Source organism: Archocentrus centrarchus, chromosome 13, assembly GCF_007364275.1.
Source record: "Archocentrus centrarchus isolate MPI-CPG fArcCen1 chromosome 13, fArcCen1, whole genome shotgun sequence".
Classification (NCBI taxonomy): domain Eukaryota; kingdom Metazoa; phylum Chordata; class Actinopteri; order Cichliformes; family Cichlidae; genus Archocentrus; species Archocentrus centrarchus.
In genome coordinates, this window is record NC_044358.1 from 33,343,433 (window position 1) to 33,369,741 (window position 26,309).

The 26,309-nt window shown below is 41.1% G+C and overlaps 1 protein-coding gene across 1 annotated transcript in view; it reads right to left on the reverse strand.

Annotated features, from left to right (window-relative positions):
• Positions 1-692: 692 nt before the first annotated feature.
• The window catches only part of LOC115790777 (WD repeat-containing protein 49), a 37,461-nt gene continuing 11,844 nt past the window's right edge, over positions 693-26,309 (reverse strand). Inside the window, exons 9-19 of the mRNA XM_030744719.1 lie at positions 25,829-25,996; positions 24,472-24,620; positions 23,600-23,833; positions 23,132-23,296; positions 19,130-19,245; positions 14,692-14,825; positions 5,844-5,945; positions 5,580-5,654; positions 4,127-4,317; positions 2,028-2,225; positions 693-1,060 (exon numbers count right to left, since the gene is read on the reverse strand). Of these exons, the coding sequence (XP_030600579.1) occupies positions 875-1,060; positions 2,028-2,225; positions 4,127-4,317; positions 5,580-5,654; positions 5,844-5,945; positions 14,692-14,825; positions 19,130-19,245; positions 23,132-23,296; positions 23,600-23,833; positions 24,472-24,620; positions 25,829-25,996 (1,718 nt within the window). The 3' untranslated portion in view covers positions 693-874. The remainder of the gene's footprint in view (positions 1,061-2,027; positions 2,226-4,126; positions 4,318-5,579; positions 5,655-5,843; positions 5,946-14,691; positions 14,826-19,129; positions 19,246-23,131; positions 23,297-23,599; positions 23,834-24,471; positions 24,621-25,828; positions 25,997-26,309) is intronic.

Sequence of the window (26,309 nt, forward strand, 5' to 3'; positions counted from 1 at the left end):
TTGGACTGTAGGAGGAAGCCGAAGAGAGCCCACGCACACACTGCCCTGCCCAGAAAGGCCCCACCCAGCTGGTGGATTCAAACCCTTGACTTTCTTGCTGTGTGGCTGTGCTGCCCTAAAAAAATTCCAGAAAATGTAAAAATAACAAAGTAAACAGCTGTAGAAGAACAAGTGCCCCACAGAATGGCCAGACAGGCAGAGGATGGGTGCCATTTTCTATCCTTGTTTATTGCCAGTTACTAATTAACTGCCTCTCTTCTGTCCACTGAGCTGCCCACTTTTAGGTGAAAAAACTGTATGCAAAAATATGATTAATATACACTCAGATACACAGCAAAATGAGCCAAAAATGTATCCACTCAGCACCATCTTTAAGGTTCAGTTCAGTGGTTATGTTGTCAGTTATTGGTGGGTGGACTGATGCGCATTTTGATGGATGGATTTTCGGATTTCACACAAGCAATCATCCCGGGTCAGTCCATGAATATTTGATTAAAAGATCCAGAACACCAGAAAATAAAAGTCTCATATGAATGGTGTCAAATACATGAAGCCAAAAAAAAAAAAAAAGGCATTAATGACCATTAACTGTCACAAGCTAAGAAATATAGAAATAAAATGTCCAACAGCTGCAGTTCAGTGGTGTTTTTATGATTCTTCAATTCATGCAACACACAGTGTCCTTTAGTGCATTATGAGTCAAATATTTTATTAAATAGTTAGCAAAGTATTCATCTATTCATGTTCTCAACTACTTATCCAGTTCTAGAAAAACAAAATAGCAAAATGTAATCAAGCAGGACTCAAATCTTCAGCTGAATAAAGTTCCTCTTGTATCATTTTGATCTCTCTTCCATCTCTACGATCCTTATTCTTAGCCTTTGTCCCCAGTTGTCCTCCCTCCCCCGTGTCCTTGGTCAGCATTAGTGTCACCGTTTGCTAGAGGTGATCTCATCCCTTCCAGTCCCGTGTCTTCTTGCCTTCCTCGGTCACACTGTTCCTGCTGTGTTTCCCACTGTGGCTGCAGGGTTCCGGGTCTCTCCAAACTCCAAGGGTCTTTCTACAGATCACGCACAGCAGTGGAGAAGAGAATATTTGAGTGTGTTATGTTGCATGATGACCTTGCGACCCCAAGAGTTCTCCAGTGAATTGACAGGAGACATCTGGATTTGCACACTAGAGTTTGCAGAATTATTATTTATTGGGTTGTTGTCTGTGTTTTCTCAGGGCTCGAAAACATATAATTACCAATTAGTTCATAACCTCATATGCCGAGTACAGATGCAGTCTGTTATTTTCTAGAATCCAGAAATAAATACTTAACAGTGTTATCTAATGCGGTATTGTGAATTGATGAAATGTAGCAAAATACTTCTTAAAATATTAAAAGCAACACAAACTATAAATTGAATTCTTTATATTGTCTGTACAACATTATAGTAGGAAAAGTAGCATAATTTCCATTCCATGAAATTTAATGTAGAGAGCCTGTGTATGCATGTTTGCTTTCATGCATGCATGCATGCAGTTCTTTGTGTTTTTATGAAATCAGAGGAAGGAATTTGTGCGACTGTGTGTGTGGATGAATGAGTGTGTGGGCCCGAGGCAAACTGAAATGAAGCAACACTCAGCAGACACTGCCCCGGGCTAACTTAACATGGGCCTCTTTTGACACACACACACACACACACACACACACACACACACACACACACACACACACACACACACACACACACACACACACACACACACACACACACACACAAGCCTAACCACGGCTTGATGCTAGGTTTCACATTCATTTTTGTCAGCTGGATACTAACAACCACCAGCAGGCCGCAGAGAAGGAGGTTAGGCTTTATCAGAGCCAGTCTGAACATCTCTACATTTGAACTGTGAGGATATAAGGCCGTTAACTTGCCACTGTGTCACTGAACAATATCTCCACCCAACAAACGGTTTATTATATACTTGTAGGTTGTGTTGTGTAATCCAAGACACTGCAGTTATGCGCGTTCATTCACCTGTCCGAACAAACCGACGGTCTCTCCAGGCAGGCAGCTAAGAGCCACATTGCAGTCTGATGATGCTGAGAGGAGGAGGAGCCTGTCACCATGTAAACACATCTCCAGGTGAGTCACGCGGTCAAGGTGTGGGCGGAAACTGTGCAGCAGCTTTGGGAATTCTCTGTTCATTCCTTCATCTGGTGTGAGACAGTAATACTGAGGGACAGGGGATCAAATTATTACTCAACTTTGGCTGGAAGAATTTCCTTCTGTGGATGTGCAGAAACAGGCATTTAATTTATATCGCTGTAAGACTGCAAAGCCTGGCCACCCATAGTAACAGTTGCTAAGCTTTCTGTTTTCTCAAATCACACAGCAGGTTACAATGGCAACAGTGGCAGATTTACCACTCTCGTTACCGCTTCACGTCTTTTATTGGTGATCATAGATTTTGCAAGCCGAAATAAAAAATGACTCTAAAAGATTGAGATAGTTAATTCATATGAAATGGTATTTAGTGCACAATAGGTGGCTATGATATGCCAAAACACTGAGCGAGAAGTATATTGTATGTTCTAGGGAAATTGCCAGCATCCTCGCCAGCTGATGATTTATGTGGAAGCCTGGAATAAAGGAAAATCATTGATATTGCACTGCAGAAGAGATAGTTAGCTCTAGTATTACAGTGCAGTAAAATTCTGGAAAGATCTAACAGCTTAGAGATGATTTGTGTTATGAATATTTTTGCTTAATATAGATAACAGAGAAAGACAAATGCTTTATTTCAAGAAGAAAGACTTAGGGCTATGTTTAGCTAGGGCTGCTGGAGAGGAAACTTTCTTAATGACAGAGCCACCACAGAACATAAACGGTCTCCCTACAAATTCATATCAGGTAATGGTGTAAGCTAGCCGGCTGTACATGCTTCCATTTGCATCCTAAAGCAGATAAGGTACACATTGTGGCATCATAATATCTGATATCGATAAGAACTTTCAGGGGCCAATTATGATTGCTCGGCTCCTGATGGTGTGGGAGTTCTTGATTACTACAAGATTTAAGTTCAGTGTTAAGTGTTTAGTTGAATTTAACTTTATTAATCTTGCCCAACGCACACAAAGTTACGCATCACGTTAAGGTGAGACCTGCGACTGACCTGAGAAATCTTATGTCTGAGTGCACAACTCTATACTGTGCAATCATATTAGTTATCCAGCTGATTCCAAAGTGTGCTTGAAACTAGCCAGAGGACAGGATTTCCACCAGAGCACTGAGATTGCCCGGCGTCTTGAACTCTGGTGCGTACTGTATATACATAAATCTCCATAAATTAAACTGGAAGCAAAATGAGACGCGCCCATCTGAATTCATCCCCTTATAAACTGTGACAGAGAGTTGAGCTCTGAATATTGTGGCAATAATACCCAAGAGGGTGTTCTTTTAGTGCGATTATGAGCATGACAGTGATGCAGCTATACTTTATCCTGACAGCACGATCCAAGTCTTCATAATAAGAGGCAAAAAGTCAAAAGGACTCTCTGAGGTATAAGAAACTCTTCAGTGACCAAATGCATGCGGCGTTCTCGTGTGATGACGTGAATCTCCGCGGACTTGGATGATATTGCTAATGATGTAAATGATGATACTCATAATTGAGGTATTTCATCAAAAGATGTTTTTTGTCCCCACATAATTCTGCATTTGAGTGTAATTTTGTTTCCAAAAAAAAAAAAAGGAAGCAGTTACCAGTCTCATCCATTTGAACAGCCTCTAATGTTTTCAAATAAAAACCAAGGAGGATGGGGGCATTACCTCTCTTCACTAATGCATCAGGGGAGATTTTCTAAATGATTGACCGTCTTCACTGTACTCCAGCAAGCTGCTGAGACATCAAAATGACAGACAGGGCTGTCATTTTCAGAGTGAACAACACGCCTGGATTTAATGGAAATATCCAGGGTCCACTCTTTCTTCACTGTCTATTAAAGCCTGTCTCTTGATCTCTGTCCCACCCTCAGGCTCTGTTTTCATCAGTCTCTGTCATTTTCTCCCCCACCCACCCACCCTCTCTCCTTTTCTTCTCTCAATACATTATACACAAATGTGCACAAACCCACCTCCACGTCCCATATCTTGACTGTCCCTTCCCTGTCAGCTGTGGTTAAATATTTTCCACAAGGACTGACAGCCATAACAATAGATCCCAGGTCCCCTTTGTGGGCTGTGAACTGTCCTACCAGACAGCTTTGTTTGGTGCTCCAGAGCCTGACCACTCCCGAACCCCCGCAGGACACCAAATCTGCACCACCTGATGGAAAAGCAGAAATAGAAATGGCTGTAGTAATCAGAGGCATCAGTTATTTCCGGCATGTGTGTTTGGAGTAGACTTTAAAAAAGAAAATGTGTTCTGTGGCATCAATACCACAATCATAAATAGAAGAATGCCAAATACAGTTACAATAGGTCAGTTAGTGATGTCATGCAGTAACCATGTGGTCTAAAATGTAATCTTGCCTACCTACAAAAATCAATCATGGATTAAAAAGGCTCATATTGTTGCTAAGGGGAGACACCTTAAAAAAAAAAAACAAAAAAAAAAAACAAATGTCTGGACTGTTAGGCACTGAAATAGTCAAATCAGTGAAAAGTCTGCACAAGTACTGCTTAACAGTGAGTTTTCTGTAAATAGTAAACATGACCGGGGTTTCTTTTGGTTTTCTCCTACAAGACGGGTTTAGTCCTCCCTGGATCTGGCACTCTTGAAGCCCATAGACGCAGAACTGTGCTTAAACATCAACAACAGACCCACATACCACATCGCTACAGCAAGCCTGAGCATCAGACGCAGAGGCCGATCGTGTTTCTTTCTTCTTTTTTTAAGCAGCTAAACAGCTACAGCTCAAAGAAGCAGCAGCTACTTACCATTTAGAATGGATTTAAAAACTCAAGCAGCCAAAGAACTGTTAAAATAAAGACAGGGAAGTAAACTTCAGCGCTCGGGGGTGCTGCATCCAAAGTTGGTTAAAAATTGGAAAAACTTGCCGTATCAAAGAAGCAGTGGCGTGCTGCTGCTGTACAGTATTTCTGCGCAGCTTTACTGTATTTGCAATATGTAAACACAAGACAAGACAAGTGTAAAACACACACGCACAAAACAAGGCTGTATATCTAGCGGATCTGGCATTTTAAAAAGCTAGAACCCCCTTAAACTTTCCAAAGTAACTTCACCGTTTGCATCAGCTCCCACATGGCACGTCAAACTACAGCGCTTATACAGGAAGGAGACGGTATGTTTAAATGGGCTCAAAAACAAGAAGGCAAAATCCATAGCTGATTTCTGAATGTGAAGGTTTTATCGTTATGAGAAAAGTGGAGGAAAAAAAAAAAAGTCACTGAAGTCAAAATACAGAATTTGTTTGGGTAAAAATAGTTTTCTTTCCAATCTCTGCTGACATTTTGAGGCATGCTGAGCCGAGGGTGCCTTACAGCATTACACAGACACACAGCCTCCCACTCCTTTAAAACTTACTTTAAACAATATGTTAACTCTTAAGATTCCACAATCAGTACCTGAGGTTGTAGTTGCAGTTGTGCGTCCTGGTATGAAGAACAGTCTGGTTATGGCAGTGCAGCTGTGTGACTCCTCTGTCATTCAAAGAAGTGAGGAAATGACCCACAAGGTCAGAGTTGAGAATATAAAATAATGAAGTAATGACAGACAGATAAAACACCTTTTCTCCTTGTTTAAAAGATGTTGAAATGATTCAGCTATAATAACAATTACAGAAGACAAGTTTTGAATGAGTTTGTGGTTGCTGTCGTTTAAAGTGAGACCTCGCTTCTTCTGGTAGTCTTCCTGTTCATCGTGTGGCCGCAGTTTCTTCAAAGCTTGTTCCGTGCTGCCGTTCCACACTATGATCTCTCCATCGTAGCTTCCTGCTCACATCAGGAGAGAGACGAGACACAGAGGAAGAACTCACAAAAAAAAACAAAACAGCAACAATAAAAAAAATTTTTAAAAACTTCTAAAAATTGCACTTCGCTTCGTGGCAGTCTAGAAAGAAAAAAAGGAAAGAAAACTTCACTGCCAGTGAGTTACAAGTAGATAGAAAGAAATACAAACAATATACACCCACATGAAAAAAGAAAAAAAAAAAAAAACTTTTTATCAACACACTCTTACTTTCTGTTCTCTCTGCTGAATCATGCAGGCTGGCCACTAAAAACTTCTCTAAAGATAAAGTTCAACATCTGGCCCCAGCTACCATCTGCTCAAACACTCAACCCCTAACTTTTACTGCAAGAGGAAGTGCTTTTCAAGTAATCTACATTATATATAAGCAAGCGCACGTGCATGGCTATGCCTTTGTCAAAAAAAAAAGGCAGGAATCTCATCAGGTCGCTCAACAGTTGAACAGCAGGACTTAATGAGATGTGTGAGGAGTGTGTTGGCCATGGGAGGTGTGTGTGTGTGTGTGTGTGTGCAATAGGAGGTATAAAGTTTATGAGAGTGCCAGTCTGCTGCATTATTCATGCAGCCCAGGGCCAGCTTCTGTATTTCAAGTGACTTTTATCATGTCCTGTTTGTGTGTCTGTGTGTGCGCACCTGAGACACGTAGGGTCAGAGTGAATGAAAGCAGATTTCTGCATCATCTACACAATGTTGAGCTTTAAGATGTAGATGCTTTAATCCCCCCCCCCTCATTAATGTTTCAAATCACTTTGATGCACTTAGCCCAGGCAATTTTGACAAGACACAGAGTACACATCACAGTGCATATTTAAATAGGGAATAATAACAAGGAATACAAAGATGTACACAAAATAGTAAAAGAGTACTGTAGAGACTTAATTACCGCGCTGAAGCAGTGCTGTGCAAAAGTCTTGAGCCACCCCTCGTTTCTCTATATTTTGCTAGGAGAATGGGAAATAGGTGCAGCAGTTTATTGAAACGTGTGTAAACATGCATGGAAATACTGTATATAAGGCAAAAAATAGTTCGCACAATTCCAAAGAGCTTGAAAGCCCATAACTGGTATGACCACCCTTCTTCTTCTTCAACACAGCCTGAACTTCCTTCGGCAGCTTTTTTGTAATTTCTTGCTTCTTGAAGGACATTCAAAGCTCTTCTTTGGATGTTGGCTGCCTTTTGCTCTGTTCAGTGTCATGATGATCCCACACTGCTTCAGTAATGTTGAGGTCCAGCCTCTGGGGAGTACAATCCATGACTGATAGTGATCCACTGTGTGTTTTTCTATCCAGGTTTGCTTTTACTGCATTAAAGCTGTTGCCAATCAGATGTTTTTCAGATGGTATTACATGATGGATCAAAATCTGATTTTCAGTCCATTCCCCATTTCTCTTCATTGAGAATGGCTTCTTGACAGTTTGTTTTGGAACATTCCTAACTGAGAGAAGTGACCAGGAAGTATCTGAGTGGCAGCCATAATAAGAGCTGTTGCAATTCTCCAAATGCTAAGAAAAGGATTTTCGATGCTTTCTTTATTTCCTCCTTTAGCATAGGATACACTGGAACCATCCTTTAAGAAAGGAGAGGAGAAAAGACCGTCCCATATTTCTTTGCGACAGACCATCCCATCATTCATGAAAACAGTTGATATAATAAACAAAGTGGCAACAATGCGCTGTAGTTTTTTTTTACAAAGACACAGCCAGAACACTTCAGTAATAACCAGCATTCTGCCAAGAACAACACAAATAATCTCTCTAAGATAATCTCTATATAATCATACAAACTGTTCCACCTATAAACCTGAAATCTGTGTGGAACAGCTGATCTGTACATAGTGCAGAAGGACACAAAACATTATCTACTGCGAGATCACGTGCCGTCCCAGTTACTATGTTGCTGTGTAATGTGCATAAATGCGTACATTTTTTTTTAATACCACACTGCAACAACCGGGCATTAATCTAATTAACACGGAATTATTAATAGCTGCATTTTTACAGACATTTCCCTTTTACTCGTTACAGATTCAGCAGCGAAGTTGCTCGCTGTGTGCGCACTGCTGAGAAAAAGAAAGCTGAGTTCAGTTCAGTTCTGCTCTGTTTCACTAAAATCCCGATATCATTGAGGAACAATAAGGGGCTCGCTGCTGCAGATGTTGGTAAACCTGGCGCTAAATGTTCCACCTTGCTGTTCTTGTTTAAGTGACCTGCCTTAAACAACAGGGTTAAAACAGGTTGTGATGAATTAAGATGCACATTTTGTAGTCTGTCTTCTTGACTGTCACCCTTCCACTGAGACCATTTCTAATGAGGCTTCAATGAACAGTAGATGGAGCAGCTGAAGGTCCAAATGGATCTCTCAGGTCCTGTGTCAGGTCTTTGCTGGATTTTTTTCTTATTTCTTGAGGACGTGAATTTCAGATACTGTTCATCTTCTGTAGACGGTTCTTTAGGCCTGTCACTTCTTTTGTCCTCCACTTGTCCAGTTTCCTCAAACAAAGGACACACTGCACACCATGCTGAGATAAGTTTTCAGCTAACAGCTCTTTCTTGTCAGTGCAAAAACACAATTCAATGCCCATCAAACGATGTTATTTTTATTTTTATTTTTTTCAACATCCTGCTGGTAACAAAGTGCCTAAAGATGCAATTTTAAATTGATTCTTTGTTAAATTTCTGTTTTGTGCAGACACAACACTTGTTTATCCCTCGATTTAGGTGCCTTTTAATGCTTGAATGATTTATAGGTCAGTGTTAATTGGTTTAACAAACAGCAAAACATTCCTCTGAAAATGGTCAGATACAGAAGCCTGGAGAACTATAACTCAAGAAAACTTTTTTAAAATTACAAGGAAGTCTGACTCCTTGGAAGCAAAATATAAAGAAATGAGCAGGTGGCTCAAGACTTTTGCACAGTTTTGTAAAATGTGACTTTTAAAAAAGATAAAAATTAATGTGGCATGACCAGAGATGCTCCAAACTTTCTTCTCCATTCAGCTAATAAGTTTGCGCCTACAAACGGCTACAAAGGTCAGATGAGTTTTATCCAGTTTTTACCGATGCAGTGTCTCTGATGCTGGTGTCAGTGCCAGCGTGGAGCCAATTTTGCTTTGGATTTGAGTGCCATCTCACATTTTGACAGGTTTGACAAGCAATTTCCGTGTTGCAAAAATCATGGCACGCAGAATCTGTTTGGTGCATCAGCCAGTCATTAGTGAATTTCTCACGGCAGCCTCTCTCATGTCTGTTAATCAGTGGTTCCAACTTTGGGCCCAGCAAATTTGTGATACATGCAGTTGCCAGCTTTTTTTTTTTTTTTTTTTTAATGGAAGTCCGTGGAACCTGCCCACAGGTACGATGTCTGCGGGAAAGTGGTATTTCTGACTCCACAAAGTCATTTTTGAACTTCTGTTCCTCTGCCTCAGTTGATGCCAACTTAAGTGGCATTACTTGATTTAATAGGAGTCATATTTATTGACCTTCTTCCCCACAAATGTAACATTCTGCAAGACCGTTCTTTGATTTCTGTGCTTGCAATTTCTATTTGTAAAACATTTTGGCCATTCATCAAACTTCAGATTAGTTGGTCCTTGGTTGCTTGGAAGTTTTTCATTCACAGAGGATTAAGGGATTCAAGGAAAGAAGGAAAAGTGAAAAGGGGGGTTATGACTGAAGGAGATACAGAGGGCCCCTGTGCGCATGTATCCTGCTGTGTTTGTGTGTGCATGTGAATGTGTGTGCGCGCGCATGTGTGTGTGTGTGTGTGTGTATGACAAGTCAAGCAGAACCTAGCAAACACTCTGAATATGGATGAGGAGGCTTCAGTCCCCCATCAACCCAATGTTCCTGCTGCAACTTGATTCAACTTAAGACGCAAACTTACACACACACACACACACACACACACACACACACACACAATAACCTACACATACACAGACACAGACATGTGCACCGTCTCCTAAGCAGGTGGGAGTCCAAATAGAACTTTAAATTGACTTTTCTCACTGGTGGCCATGATGCCACCACCGCCTTCACTTGGCGACACAAGCACATAACTTGGCAGCACCGATGCTTTGATGTGAAAAGAGCATTACTCACTGCAACCCCGAAGAAATATGCAGCCAACTGAAACTAATGCGTCATCGCTTTTAGATGCCACCTTTTTGCTCGGTGGATTTGTCAAAAAAAGAATTTGCAAAAAAAAATATATATATTTAATGTAGAAAATAACGCACAGTTCTCATGCACCTTTCACTTCAATGTGTGAGTAGATAAGTGTGGAAATACAGGAAATAGCAGTGCGAATGTGATTCACACCCCAATTCTTTTTTTTTTTTTCCAAATATGCCCAAAGGCCAGGGGAGGAGAGCAATACACAGGATATTAAAGTGTAGGAGGAGTTATGAATGAATTACACCATTTTTATGAATTTCTTGGACAAGATATTAGCTGATGTGGATTTCCCAGTACCTCTGATGACAGAGAGCTCTTGAAAAGGTTATGTTTTCGATCCACACAGAGCATTCGTGAAGACCCTGCTTTAATGTTTCCCTTTCTGGATATTATAGCATTATAGCTTATAATAAAAACTATGATTTATGAGGGGAATCATTTGCATTCAGCCAGCATATTGCCAAAGTTTTTCTAAAATATACACGCACCCTCCCCTGCACCCATTCAACATTCGCACACAGGGTTAGACGTATATGCTTGAAAAACAGAAAATACTCATTTCTCCTCACTCCCACTGAGCGAACTCTAATAAACATAATTTAAATTGGGCGTTTTGATTAAATTGGAGGTGGAGGGTGCAGTGCAGTGTGGGGTTATGTGCAGATGAAGGAAAATAAATGCAGCAGCCTAATGTACATTTAGAGATTAGATTCAAAAATAATAATCAATAGAAGTGAACGAGGAAAAAAGAAAAAAGCTGGTGGAGAGAGGAGCTGATCACGGGGAAAGAAATTGCACAGCGAACTTTGAAGGAGTTTCCAAGTTTACAAAGTAGCTCCTGAATTGTGCTTTTGTTCTAGCTCCAACTATTCATTTCCTTCCAAACCATTTCTCCCTCCTGCTTCGAGAACACCCCTCTTATCTACCTTTCCCACCTCCATCCCTCACTTTATCGCTCTCGGTACTTATCTCCGGGCTTGATCTGTCTCAGAAGGCCAGAGAAGGTCTGCGGCTTGTGTCTGCACTCTGCTCACACAGACTGGTAAACTGCAGCTGAACTTTCAATACGTGAGCAAAAGTGATACAACTTTACAAAGTGAAGAGCATACAGGGGCAAATTGGGTGCAGAGTGTTTGCAGTTTGATGGTTATACAAGTGGACCAGTGGCTGGAGGATTGCCAGTTCAATCCCCCAGGCAAAAAAAAAAAAAAAAAAAAAAAATCTTAGAAAGTGATGAGCACTGAGGGGTCATGATGACATTTCAAAGTAAGCTGTCTTCACATTACAGATCCATTCATTCTGAATATGTATTTGACCTGGATGCCATTTTTGGTCCATGTAAAGAGCAGCTTCTTGGTTTCTTGGTTAATGACGGCTGATACAATGATACAGCTTGGCAGATGTGATCAAGTACAGATGTGGCAGATGTGATCAAGTGCCAAGGGAATTCAAGGGTCCACAAGAACCTTAAAAAAAAATTTTTTTAAGTCATGCACAAAACTTTGGAAACAAATTGCAAAGTTTGCATGAGCTCACAGAAGTGGAATGAAAACTAGAGTGATTGGAAGATGAGAGAACGCTTCTCGTCTGCTCTTCCATTAGCCAGAGGCACCCAGTGTTTCTGCATTTTAATAAGCGCTGGTGTGATTTTAGGACACTACCCTGATTTCATATGTGTGAGTCATTTGCAGTTCATACCGTCGAATCCACCCGCTAATCAGCTGCCAGATCATTTTGATGGTAACTCCGGAAAACGTTTGTCAATGTTCAGTTTTATTAACGCTCTTTTTTATGTTTTGTGTAACAGTTCTACGAGAAATACTCTCAGTGAGGTACTGAGTAATTGTTCCTCCAAGGACTCGGAGAGAGACAGCGAGAGAAAACCAAGGAATCAGAATGAGAAATACAAGTGTAGAAACAGAATGTGAAAAGAGAAGTGCTTGTAGCTTTTTAGTAGGAATAGATCTTGAGCTTATTAGATGAACCAGTGCAGAGCCTGTTTAAAAGGTGCCTGTAAGAACACGTTTATTCCCCAGCCTCCAGCATTAATGCTTCAACTTTCTTGATGCAGTCATCTAACCGCTCATCCAAACTACTTCACACTTGACACTGACTCTGTAGATCTATAACACTGTTAATTTAAAATTTGAATTAGCTGTCACCTCATTAGGGATAACCACACTGTTCCACTATAATGCGCTTTAAGGCTGCACCCGCTGAAAAATATATAATCAAAAAAAAAAAACTGCCATTATCGTCATCGGTTAACGTCTACATAATCCTCATTGTGATCTTCTTTCGGCTGCTCCCTTTAGGAGTCGCCACAGCGGATCATCTGCCATCTCACCCGATCCCCAGCATGCTCCTCTGTTACATTGACCCTCCTTCACTACATCCATGAACCTCAAAGCTTCAGCTTCATAAAACCCTCATTTTATACCATTAATAACTATAAATCAGAAAAATACTGGACTTGAACTCCAAAGGCATTGCTGTGAAACTGATTAATTTAATTACTGTGTCGTAAGCCTGTCCGCAGATAAAGCAATTCACTTGTCCTGCATTGTTTTGTAGCTGACCGTTGGTCACTAGTGGACATCCCTGGTTGGGTGTAGGTAACTTTGTAGTATGTTTACCATCCTTTGATATGTCAGTCAGCAATATCCTCTGTTGTCATTGTTAGCTGCTATGTTTATAGTTCACAAAGAAGAAAAGCGCAAGAAGAAAAGTTGATTATTGTTTGTATATGCTGTCAATTATAGTTCTTTGAAAGAAAATCTGATAGGCAAAAACTGGTATGGGCAGATTCCACTTACAAAAGAAAATTGTAATTAGCTGAGAAAATTACAGTCGTTGCATCTCTAGACTTTATACTGTTAAAATAAAGTGTTTAGTTTTTGTTTTGCTGTTTTTTTTTGTCCTTCGTTTTCCAGTGTCCTTGTGTTTCATTTGTGTTGCAATGTGAAAACTTTACTCAAAATGATCAACCTCACCTGGTTCACCTGATTTTTATTGTTTCTGGAATTTCCTCTTTTTTTTTTTTTTTCTTTTTTACAGTTTTGCATGCTTGATTTAAACCTTTACATGGTTAGGACACAGATTTCATAACTGGAGTGACTTGCAGTAAGACAACAGCTGTTTGGGGAAAGGGATAGCTCAAATGATTTACAGACAGTAACAACAGTCATTCAAAATGTCCACTTAAGTTAAAAGAAAGCATAAAATGGGTGAGTAATAATGTGGGAGCGCAGCGGTGCGGTGCTTAGCGCTGCCACCTCAGGACAATCTTATCTGAGCTGTTCAAATCTGAGCTGTGTGGCGTTTGCGTGTTCTCCCTGTGCCTACGTGGGTTCTCTTCAGGCTTCCTCCCATAGCCTAAATGAGCAATAATTTAAGTCATTCATCCCAGCTCACCTTTCCCTAAGCAAAAAAATGCAAAACACAATAAAATAAATGAAAACAAAAAAAGAACATCACTTCTTTCGTGTCACCTCAGCACGAGCGTCCTTCTTTCACCACGTGTTCTTGTTTGTGTTTGTAAGCCTGTCCCCTCCCGCTCGGAGCGGAAACACAGGGACAGACATGCAGAGATTTCTTCAGTGAGACGCGGTACCAACCGGAACACGGTGTGTGTTTTCTGTTCTCATTACACTTCATGACCTTTCCGGTTTACTTGCCTTTAGTACAACTCTAATTAAGAATTTAATTAAGATGGAAATGGCAAATTAAGGCATTCTCACATTTAAAGGTTTCGGTCTGTGGTGGAGACAAATGTCAGCCCACAACAGTGAAAATGGAAGCTGTTCTTGTGGTTGAGTAATGTGGCTTGCACCAACAAAGGCCAACAGGGGAGAACGCTGACTTAAAAGGGTCTGGCAGATCTACTGTATCTGCCACATGGGGAATTTCTAATTAGGGCATTTTCACTTTTCCCTTTATTTTTTACTTATATTGTCCAATGTTGTGTTTATATTGTGGATAATGTTTGATGTTTAAAATAAAAAATGATGAGCGTTTTTTTCTCGTAACACACACCCATAGGAGGCTGGCACAGGCACGCTCGCGCACAAGCACAGTTCTTCTTTTGATTGTGAATTCTGAGCTGTGTTAAGTCTCTTTCTGCCTCCACGTGTGCACAGACGCGCACAAATACACAAAGCTATTTCCAGCAGAGACGGAAAATTGTGGCGCTTGAGTCCTTTGATAACAACACCACTTACTTTAATCAGCAGATAACTGCTCCCAGTTATTTTTCATTTAACTAAAGTCTATTTTCTCAGATTCGTTTTAATTTCCTAGCCTGTGTGAGTGTGTGTGTGTGTGTTTTCCCCTCCTTTCTTCCAACTCTCTTCCATTCTCTTTCTTCTGCAAAAGCTCTCATTCTTAATATAAGCTGTGGAAGTGTAACCGAAAAGGAAAGGAGCACACAAAACTACAGGCGTGAATGCGTTGTTCATGACGCTTCTGTGCGCCGTCACTGCAAAAGCAAGTTTACCGAGTAAAAGAAACATTTGTGTTGCGTACACAAACACACCTGTGACTAGAGTCTGTGGAGGCTGGAACGCGGCACACAGTACAACACCGCAATGCTGAATGACTCCCTCCTTCCACTCACAGGGCTCAACAAAAGACTGCGAGAAGGAATGCAGGCGGAAAACTGTTAACTTCCTACAGAGGGACAAACACAGAGGGAAGGAAGTGCTGTAAAAATGTGTCTCATGTATGAATCTAACACAAAGTCAAGTTATGATGCACACTGGACCATCGTCACTAATTCATTGTCTAAAATTATATTCAGTGGAAGATTTTGCTTGAATAGATCATCATATATTTGATATTACTGGAGGAGAATGAGTTATCTGTCTGCTACAGTTAGTAGTTGCAGTACCAGTGGCCATAATGGTAGAAGAGGTACAGTAGTATCAAGAATAGCTGTAACAGATGTGTGCTTCTGACAGCAGAATCTGAGGTAGTAATAGTGGGAGCAGCAACAGTAACTAACACTACTAAAGTACAATACTGTGCAAAAGTCTTGAGTCACCCCTCGATTCTAAATATTTTGCAGGGAAAAATGGGAAATAGGTGCAGAGACTTACTGAAACTTGTACAAACGTGCATGGAAATACAGTATATGAGGCAAAAATAGATTTTGTACAATTCTAAAATATTGAAAGTCAATATTTGGTATGACCACCTTTCTTCTTCAACACAGCCTGAACTCTCTTGTGAAAGCTTTCTTGTCATTTCTTTAGGCAGTCTTCAGGGATAGTTCTCCAGGCTTCTTGAAGGACATTCAGAGCTCTTCTTTGGATGTTGGCTGCTTTTTTGTTCTGATCTCTGTCAAGATGATCCCACACTGCTTCAATAATGTAGAGGTCCGGGCTCTGGGGAGGTCAGTCCGTGACTGATAGTGTTCCATTGTGTGTTTTACTGCATTGGCAGTGTGTTTGGGATCATTGTGATGATCAGATGGTATTGCATGGTGGCTGAAAATCTTTTCTGTGTTCATAATTCATCAGTTTTGACAAGATCTCTAACACCACTGGCTGAAATGCAGCTCCAAACCATGACACTGTGTTTTACAGATGACTGTAGACACTCACTGTTGTACCCCTCTCCTGACCTCCAGCATACACATTGACAATGATTTGAATCAGAAATTTAAAATTTTGGATTCATCACTCCATCAGACCTGTTGCCACTGATTTTCACTTTTCCACCATTGTGTCTTTGTTGGATTTTTCCCCATTTTCTAAGGACATGACTTTCAGATAATGGTTATCTGCTGGTGATTTTTTTTTTTTAAGCCTGACTAGTTACTGTAAAGAAATTATTTTATGTCAGTCAAACTCTGTCTTTGACACTTCCATAGATTCAACTAAGTTGCTAAGTTGTGTGCTATGTATAGACACAACACTGATTCATCCATTGAGTTAGGTGCCTTTTTAATGCTTACATGATTCATAGGTCAGGGTTAAGTGCCTTAACAAAAACAAATTTTCCTCTGAAAATGGCTAGGTACAATGACTGGACTGAAAATGAGTGACTTTCAGAAAGTCTGGTGATAAAATTAAAGTAATATTTTTTAATCAGTGTATTGATTTGGTCCGTTAAAAAGCAGAGGGGGGTTGTTAATCAGTCTTAGCTGCTTTGCTGTTAATGAACCACCAAAACAGGAATGGTTTTACAGTTGGAGGCCACTGACAATTTCTCCCTCCTCATGTCTTTCAGATGCCCCCCCCCCCCCCCCCCCCCCCCCCCCCCCAAGTTTTGCATTTGGCTAAGGTCAGTGTCACTACTGGTAGCATGAGGTGATGCCTTGACCCTACAGAGGTTGTACAGGTAGTCCAAGTCCTCTGGGATGACACATTGGCCATTGCCAGAAGGTTTGCTGTGTCTCCCAGCACAGTCTCAACAGCATTAATCCATCAGCAGGTCGATATCTGCTCCTTTGTGCAAGGAGAAAAAGGAGGACCACTGTTAGAGCCCTACAAAATGACCTCCAGCAGGCCACTGCTGTGAATGTGTCTGACCAAAAAATCAGAAGCAGACTTCATGAGGGTGGCCTGAGGGCCCGATGTGCTCTAGTGGGCCCTGTGCTCACTGCCACCGTGAAGCGGGATTGGCATTTGCCATAGAATACCAGAACTGGCAGGTCCACAACTGGTGCCCTGTGCTCTTCACAGACGACAGCACGTTCACCCTGAGCACATATGACAGATGTGAAAGGGTCTGGAGAAGCCATGGAGAATGTTATGCTGCCTGTAACATCATTCAGCATGACCATTTTGTTGGTTGGTCAATGATGGTCTGGGAAAGCATATCTACGGTGGGATGAACAGATCTCTAACAGGCTAGGCAATGGCACCCTGACTGCCATTAGGTGTCAGGATGAAATCCTTGCACCCATTGTCAGACCCTACACTGGTACAGCAGGTCCTGGGTTCCTCCTGGTGCATGAAAGTGCCCGGCTTTATGTGGCAACAGTATGCAGTTCCTGGAGAAAGGATGAAGGAATTGATACCATTGACTGGCCTCCAAGCTCGGCTAACTTAAATCCAACACCTCTGATGCCCTGGCCCACATCAGGGAGGAGATCCCTCAGGACAACATCCATCATCTCATTAGGAGCATGCTCCAGTGTTGTCAGGCATGCATACAACCATGTAGGGGGCCATACAAATTACTGAGTACCATTTTGAGTTGCTGCAATGAAATTTGGGCAAAATGGACTAGTCTGCTCCACCATTTTTTCACTTTGATTTTTGGGGTGTCTTTGAATTCACTCCTCTGTAGTTTGATAATTTTCCTTTCCATCAAATGATGTGGCTTCCTTTCATTTCCTTTCATTCCTAACACATGACCCAGTCCATGTCAGTATAGACATCCAGAGGGATTTTTTTTTTTCCCACTGAGATCTGATGAGTTTTCAAAGTGTTCCTTTCATTTTTTGGGGGCAGTTTATAAAGAAATGAGGGGTGGTCCAGACTTTTGCCCAGAACTGTAGTAGGTTAGTGTGCAGCAAGATTTAAACTTAAATCTGGATTAGTGATGTTTATATTTTCCACTCCCTAAGAAAAAATGTTGCGCATTTTGCTCATTTAAAAAGTAAAAAAAAAAAGTGTACTTCTCACCCCGCTATTTTATCAACATTAATAATAATTAAAAAAAAAAAAAAAAGGAATCTGTGTTGAATTTGAGTGCAATGAAGGTCAGCAGTATAGCAGTAGCAAACTCTTGCTTATTTTCCCTGCAAAAATTAAATTAATTTAACTTAATTTCACTCCTAATTTTGAACCTGGCCATCCATGGTACCCCCATGAAATTGCTTTATTCCCTGTAGTCTTGGAACGCCTGCATTAATCAGTTATTTATTCCATAAATTATATCTCCTCTGCAACAGATTCAAACTTTGCTTTACACCTGCAATGCATCAAGGCAGTGTTTGTAATGAACATGGAAGCGGTTCCTTTACACTACAGCGCCACAGGGGATTATCATGAATATGCAACACTTTAATAGTCATCATCTCAGGAGGACTTTTAGCACACCTGCAATGAGTTCTCCTTCTTTAATCTTTTGTTCTCTCATCATAGCACTTTGGGGTTTTTTTATTGTTGAGCTGCTACTGCATTTGAAATGAAATAATGATGCACTTTGGTTTCAAACTGAGGAGTGTGTCTATCAGTGGGATGTGGATATTTCAGCCCGCGTGCGGGCGCTTGAGCAGCAGAAGCTGATAGGACTTTGAATTAGATGCCATGTGACACCAGCACTATATGGATTAAACTGCGGTCGAGGCTGATGCGAAGAAACAGGAAATTATATGAGTAATGAAAGTCATAACGGCACTATTTTCGTTTACTGCTGCTGATCTGTCGTCTATGTTCTCTTTACCACTGTGACTCCCCAGAGAGCGAGAAAGTGTGTCTGCGTGTGCGCGTGTCGGGGATGCGTGCGTGCATGTGGAGATGAGACTGAAAGACAGAAAGGGAGTGAGTCGTATAACTTGATGATAGCACACTGCTGAGTTCAGCTCACTGGGTGTGAAATGATGATGGTGGTGATGATGATGATGATGATGATGATGATGATGATGATGAAGAGCAGATGTGATGTGGGTATACAGAGAACACACACGCACACACACACACACACGCACGCACTCACACAAATATGAGGTAGTGATAGTAAAGCAAAATATGAGCGCCCTGGAGCGTTCTGACTTGTTAGGGTCCAGATGTCTGGTTGGCTCTGAGTTGTTGGCAGCCAGACAGAGCGGGAAAGGACAGACAGAAACACACACACACACATACACACATGCAGATGCTTTCACACACGTTGTCAAACATAGTTGTTCAGTATTGCACATTATGCATTCAACATTTAAAATGAAACAAAAGATGCATACCATAAATGAGCAAAAACAACAATACTAATAATAATAATGTCTCTTAAATACATTCAACTACCTTTCCCAGCCCATCACCAGTATGCTTCTCTTCAGCAGCAACACCTGTGAGACTCTGACAGCCCGACCCAGGCCAGCATTCATGCTGTGAAGGCAGCGGCCGTTGAAGTCCCACACCTGAAAGGAAGCCAAACTAACACTTAAAAATACTATGACAGCACCAAATGCATATAAAGTCTTCTACTAACTTTTCCTTTTTTTTTCCTTTTTTTTAGTACATCTGTTCAACTGCTTGTTACTGCAAATATCTAATCAACCATGTGACACCAAAGATACCAAAGACAGCAAATCAGTGCATTTAGGCACGTAGACATAGTCAGTATGGTCTGCTGAAGTTCAAACTGAGCATCAGAATGGAGATGAAAGGTGATTTAAGTCACTTTGAACATGGTGGGGTTGTTCGTGCCAGAGGGCCACTGCCAGAGGGAGTATTTCAGAACCTGCTGATCTCCGGGGTTTACGGAGATTGATCCCAAAACGAGAACGTATCCTGTGAGCAGCAGTTCTCTGGGAGAAACTACTTGTTGATGCCAGAGATCAGAGGAGAACGGTCAGATTGTTTAGATAGAAAGACAACTGGAACTCAAACGACCAAAGTATGCAGAAGAGCATCTCTGAATGCACAACACAGTGAACCGTCAAGTAGATGGGCTACAGCAGCAGAAGACCACACTGGGTTCTACTCCTGTTAAGAACAGCAAACTGAGGCTGCAGTTCACAAAGGCTCACCAAAATTGGGCAATAGCAGAATAGAAAAATGTTAACTTATCTGATGAGTCTCAATTTCCTCTGAAAAATTCAGATGGTTGGGTCAGACCATGTCCATCCCTTTATGACCAGTGTACCCATCTTCTGATCCCCTATTGGATTCAGATTAATCCATTAGAGCACCTTTGAGATGTGGTGGAACAGGAGATTCTCATCATGGATGTTCAGCCAACAAATCTGCAGCAACTGTGTGACACTATCATGTCAGTATGGACACAAATCTCTGAGGAATGTTTTCAGCACCTTGTCGAATTTGTGACACGAAGAATTAAGGCAATTCTGAAGGCAACCCAGCAGTAGTGAGGTGTACCTAACAAAGTGCCCAGTGAGTGTATGTTCCTTAAGGAACTTGACTAGAAATATTTATAGCTAAAAATATGAGTGTTATTGTCTTTATGTGCTTTCAGAACATTACAGCTTCATTTTTTTCTGTCTGAAAAGGATTGTAAAAAAAAAAAAAAAAAAAACATTGTGTTTTTCTACTTTTGAAAGTTACCCCCCCCCCCCCCCCCCAAGGAGAGATAAAGCAACATTAAACATTACTGTTTTAATCCCTTGTCACAGCTCAGGCACCATTTCTTCTTCTGTGTCCAATTTTACATGATGACGCACTCTGCATCTTTGTTTGTGCAATTTAACAAAGAAACACTGATTGGCTCAATGGGGACACTGTAATTAAAAGGTCAAAATTTCACATTTGGAATGGCCCTAACTGCTACACAACGGGTTCATTGTTGATGAAAATTGGAGCGATGATGCATCGTGTTACTAATTGGCCCAGGGGGGGACCCTGCTTCTTCTGCTGAGAACGACTCGCGTAGTTGTTTCAAACAGCAGTGCAAGAATTTCGGATGCTACTTGCACATGGATGCATTCTCGCAAGGTCTCATGGGGTCAGAGAGCTGATGTGGTTGATTATATTGATTACAAAAATGCATAATTATTTTCTTTCTTTGCAGAGAACAACTGCAGAAAGCTCGAAGTCATTAAAAACTGTCTCAGAACACCACATATGGCAAGCTGTTTTCACATTTAATACCTGGACTGGATGTGTATTGCAGAAATCTGTAATTCAATTCGTCTGAGCCAAAAAGAACATTTCAGATATCTACAAGGTCACTCTCTCTAGGAGAAATGGTATCCATTCAAGTGTACTGCACATTCACTTTCAGATATTCTTAATTGCATTTTTCACATCCAAAATGAACATGGACTGAATCTGCAATGGAATTATTACTTGGAAAAACTCCCATTTTGCATATCTAAAATTAATTTCTGATTAGTCGCAATTCCGACGGAAGATATATCTAATTCCCCCTCAATTCAAGATAACTACATTCCCCTTATTACACGTTTTAAATGAGGGTTTAACTAGTCAGAATGAGGTTGTAGATATCTTGAACTGGAATTATAACTATTCAAAGTGATGTTAATGATATCTGAGTTTCCTTTTGTACCGTCAAAATGCAATTATGGGTATCTTGAATTAGAGTTTTCATTAGGTGAAATGACATTACAAATATCTGTAATTCATTCTGAAGCTCCCACGAGTGCTGAGCAGGAGCAGCTTGGGATTCAAACATATAATGCCACTGCAAACATCTGGACACAAATAACACAAAACAGAAATCTCTACGACAGCCATCTGGTGAACAGCGCTCCCAAATGCTACAAACTCCTTGATAAAAAGCTCTTTTTATTACATGTTCAGCACAATGATTCAGACTAGCCATTAAGACGTTTTACATATTTGAAACCGCTATTTGAGCAGTAAAAACTGTATTACGGACATTATGATTATTCACTGAATGAAACTGTAGTTATTATTCTACTAAAATTGATCAAAACAACATTGATATTTGTAACATTAATTCCAGTATGAACCTTAGCTAGTACTTACTAAATGATGAAATGACTTGCCATGTAAAGCATGTTTAAAATGCCAAAAGAAGCTGTGTAAGACAGGATTCTGCCTCAAGGAGATGCACATGCTCCCAGTTGATTTGGCTAATACAAAAATATTTAGAACTAATGAATCAAAGACCTACTATTTTACTGATCTCATAAGCATGAAAGTGATTCAGTTTTTGTCAGGGTATGAAGTTAGGCCCATAATTTGTTGGGCAGAGACACAATTTTAATTAACTGTTTAAGAATTGCAGCCATTCTTACACACAGTCTCCCATTTTCAGAGGTTCAAATGTAATTGAACAAACAATTTTAAATCTAAGGACTGGTTTTAAAACTTAGATGAAAATATTTTGCAGTCAGTGACTGAAGTCTAGAACCCATGGGCATCAATAAATGCTACATTTCCTCCCGTGACATGCTCTGTAACGTTGCCCTTAGTTGCTGCTTGTTTGTGGATCTCTGTGCATCCACTTTTGTATTTAATAACTGAAAAACTGCTCTATTTGGTTGAGATCAGGTGACTGACTTGGCCACTGGAAAATATCCCATTTCTTTGCCTTGAGAAACTCTTGGGTTGCGTTTGCAGTATGCTTTGAGTCTTTATCAATTTGCACTGTGAAGCACTGATGGGTCTGGTCTCCATGGCCGAGCATGGAGTGTGTAAAGTTTGATGGAGGGGTGATTACGGTTTGGGGTTGATTTTCAGGAGTTGGGCTCAGCCCCTTAGTTCCAGTGAAACAAATCCTTAATGCTTCAGCATACCAAGACATTTTAGACAATTTCATGCTCGCAACTTTGTGGGAACAGTTTGGGGATGGCCCCTTCCTGTTCCAACATGACTGCGCAGCAGTGCACAAAGCAAGGACCATAAAGACAAGGATGAGCGAGTTTGGTGTGGAAAAACTTAACTGGCCTGCACAGAGTCCTGACCTCAAACAGACAGAACACCTTTGGGATAAATTCGAGCGAAGACTGCGAGCCAACCTCAGGGTCTGACCTCACAAATGCACTTCTGGAAGAATGGTCAAAAATTCCCATAAACACACTTCCCAGAAGAGTTGAAGCTGGTGTAACTGCAAAGGGTTGGGCCGACATCATATGGATTTAGACTGGGATGTCACTCCAGTTCATATATGTGTAAAGGCAGGCAAGTGAATACTTTTGGCTAAATAGTGTATATATATATATATATATATATATATCCTTTATTTTTGCATTTCAGTTAGGAGTTAGCATCTCCCTGAGGACTGACCTGCAGCTGTACTGTATGTCTCACAGCTGAACAAATGTGTGTGAGTATGTGTGCGCACAGCCGTCCACCTACTTTGACCTCTCCGTCAGCGCCCGCGGTAAACAGCCGGGTCTGCGTAACATCCAGGGCCATGGTGGAGATCTCAGCATTACCATGGCAACGGTGGAACTGCTTGACCTTTTGTCCTGTGTCAGCCAGCCAGAAGATCACAGAGGAGGCAGAGTCACTGCTGACTACCTGCAGAGAGAGTTTGATCCATGTTATGCTATAGCAAAGGCACATTACACTGATGTATTCTTTAATGACGCTCACATAACCAATCCATTCTCCACGCTTATTTTAGTGCCAAGCCACCGCTGAAGAAAAGATAATGGGAACAAAAGGAGAAAGAAAAACAAGAGTGTTGCATAACGGGTGCTTGTTTTACCTGTTTGGTGTCCCTGCATAAGTGGGAAACTTATCACCTATGGCGCCAACTGTAAATGCGCTTTAAAAATAAAACTAAAAACAATGAGTCGGAGTGCCACGTCACATGCATACCTGTCCGAAACGAGTGTTATACAGCACACAGGTAACGGGATGTTCATGGCTACTGGTCGTCTTCTCCACCTTCCTGGACTCCAGCAGGAAAAGCAGGCTGTTGAATGAAAGCATGAGGTGCTGACGTTCCTCATTGAGAAACAGGAAGGGGTGCGTGTCCTCTTGTATCTTTGGAAAGACACCAGCCAGACGGTGAGGGCACAGCTGGCTGGACACGTCCCACAGACAGAGCACCTGGAAGGATGATAGGGGCTCTTACGTGTGTGTGTGTGCTTAAGGGCAGCCACATGCAGTTAAAAAAGTACCACCACTTTGCGCCTGCAAACATTTTTTTTAGTCGATAATTACCAAACAAACAGAGTCGTTGCACCATGAAGAACAGCTTCTCCAGCCGCCTATGTGCTGCGTGTCAGTGGCACTTAAGAGTTCACAAGAACGCCACCATATTGATTTTAACAGCACCAAACAACATGACTGTCGCTGCTCCAGAATTTCTTTCAGAGTAAACTGAGGTAAAGCCTTCAGAGTTCCTTGCAGTGGCAGATGGTGTTTGAGCAGAGGCAGATGGAACATAAATCAGTTCTAAAATATTCATTCTCTTCAGAAAAGCCAAAGAGAAGGCAAACATGCACAGTGCTACAACAGGGAGAGGAAAAGCAGCACAAGCACCAACATCCTCTTTGCATGAAGAAAAAAAAAAGGCTTTAAAAGAAACACCCGCTGACAATGGCAAAAAATGTGAAACAGACTCATCCGCACCACCTCCTTTTTCTAAAGTAATTAAAGCAACGAATGACAATTAATATTACATTTAGAGAGCTCTTCATCTCTATAGTATTTGCACTGTGCTGCACACAGACAGGCATTCCTACCTTATCTTTGGAGAAGCTGAGCAGTTGCTGCTTGGTCTGTAGGAAGCAAACAGCGATGACGGGGCTTGTGTGACCACGGAGGGCGCGCACCGGCTCAGAGGTCACGTAAGGATTCCACAGCAAGACTTGATGATCCACACCTGCTGTGGCTACAACAAATCAGAGGCCCCCACTCAGACCTGGTAGTAACGCACTTCTTCGTGATCCTAACACAAGTGGACAACTCCAAGCATGTTGGTTCACACCTGGCATGAGAATGACTCTCTGATGTCCTCCTGTGATCCTGTCACTTCCCCACTCTATATGCAGAAATCATTTACATAATTTCAGCTTGCAAATGAAGACTGAATGCCCACATGGGTCCCCTCCAAGTCAAATCCACTCCACCATGAACCCACCTGTGATTAAGCAAATTGGCTACACAGTTATTCACTATGTATGCCATTTGTGCGTCTTCTTTTTTTTTTTTTTTTTTACATGCGCGGTTGGCTGCCAGAATCAAAGGCTAACGCAGATCTCAGTGCATTCACAGCTGTGCTTTGGTTTTAGATTTCTGGTTTTGTCTTTGAGATAATTGCATGTGGATTCCGGTAGTCTACTGAGCAGGTCTGGTCAAATGTAGGTTTCAGAAATGGACCTTTGCAGGACTTTGATCTTTGCAAATGGAAATTATGCACAGTTCATTCACATACAGAGCGGGGTAGTGAGATCCAATTACAGGTGGTCACTCGAGATGCATTTTAATCCCGAGGGTGAACTGACATACTGTGAGCTGCCCACCTGTGATCAGATCAGCAAAGAGACACTTCAGCGAAGTCTGAACAGCTCCCAAATTAGCAGAGGGATTAATTGCAGTTATTTCCAGGAAACTATACAGATTCCAGCCCCTCCACCACCACAACCAATTTACTGTTCAATGAGGTATTTGACAGTTTTGATGATGCACTGTTAGTAAATTTAGTTTGATTGATTGGTTGGTTGGTTTTACAATTCTCATCCACATTTTTACAATAATTTAGAACCACATGCTACATTACACATTTAATAGATAGTATACAATCATTAAGGTTTTTTTTTTCATATGAATACAGTGTCATATGTTGACACTGTAACACTTCTGAGTAAAACCTGAAATTAAAAGATTAGGGTAAATAAATGTGACTCATATACAGTCATGGTAAAAACAACGTACACCCTCTTTCATTTCTAAGGTTTTATCAGGAAACAATTAAACAAATCATCTGGTTCTTAGCAGGTCTTAAAATTAGGTAAATACAACCTCAGATGAACAACACAAAAGGAAAACAGCAAAACACAACATATTACACAGTGTACACCTAACATAATTTGCCCCCACCTAACAGGCCGAGCCCAAGATGGTAGTCCACATCCCACACACCGCCCTCTGTAGAGTAAGAAGTGATTCGTTGGCTCGTGCTTTCCTTTTCCCTCCAGCCAATCACCATGCTGCTCTGTGGTCTGGTGCTGCATGATACAAAGGCCTCGAGTGAACCCAGGTAACGCACTGCATGAGTCAAAACAGAGAAAGGAAATCAGATGTGGTGTACTGTAATTAGCTCTGCTGCATCCAGAAAAGAGCATGCAGACAGTAAATAGGAGACAGTAAGGCATTAAGCTACCGTTCTGTGGTTTATGTAATTGGAATTGTAAATTTCTGCTTTAGCATTAGGTGCTCATGAGATAACAGACCAAAGCCAGGGCAGAACTCAGCAAAACACTGCTTCTCCTTCATCGTCTTATAACTCACAATAAACTACAAGTGGTTTCATCATAATAGGCTTTTTTATGTGCAAATTCATTTTAAGAGAAGAAAATAA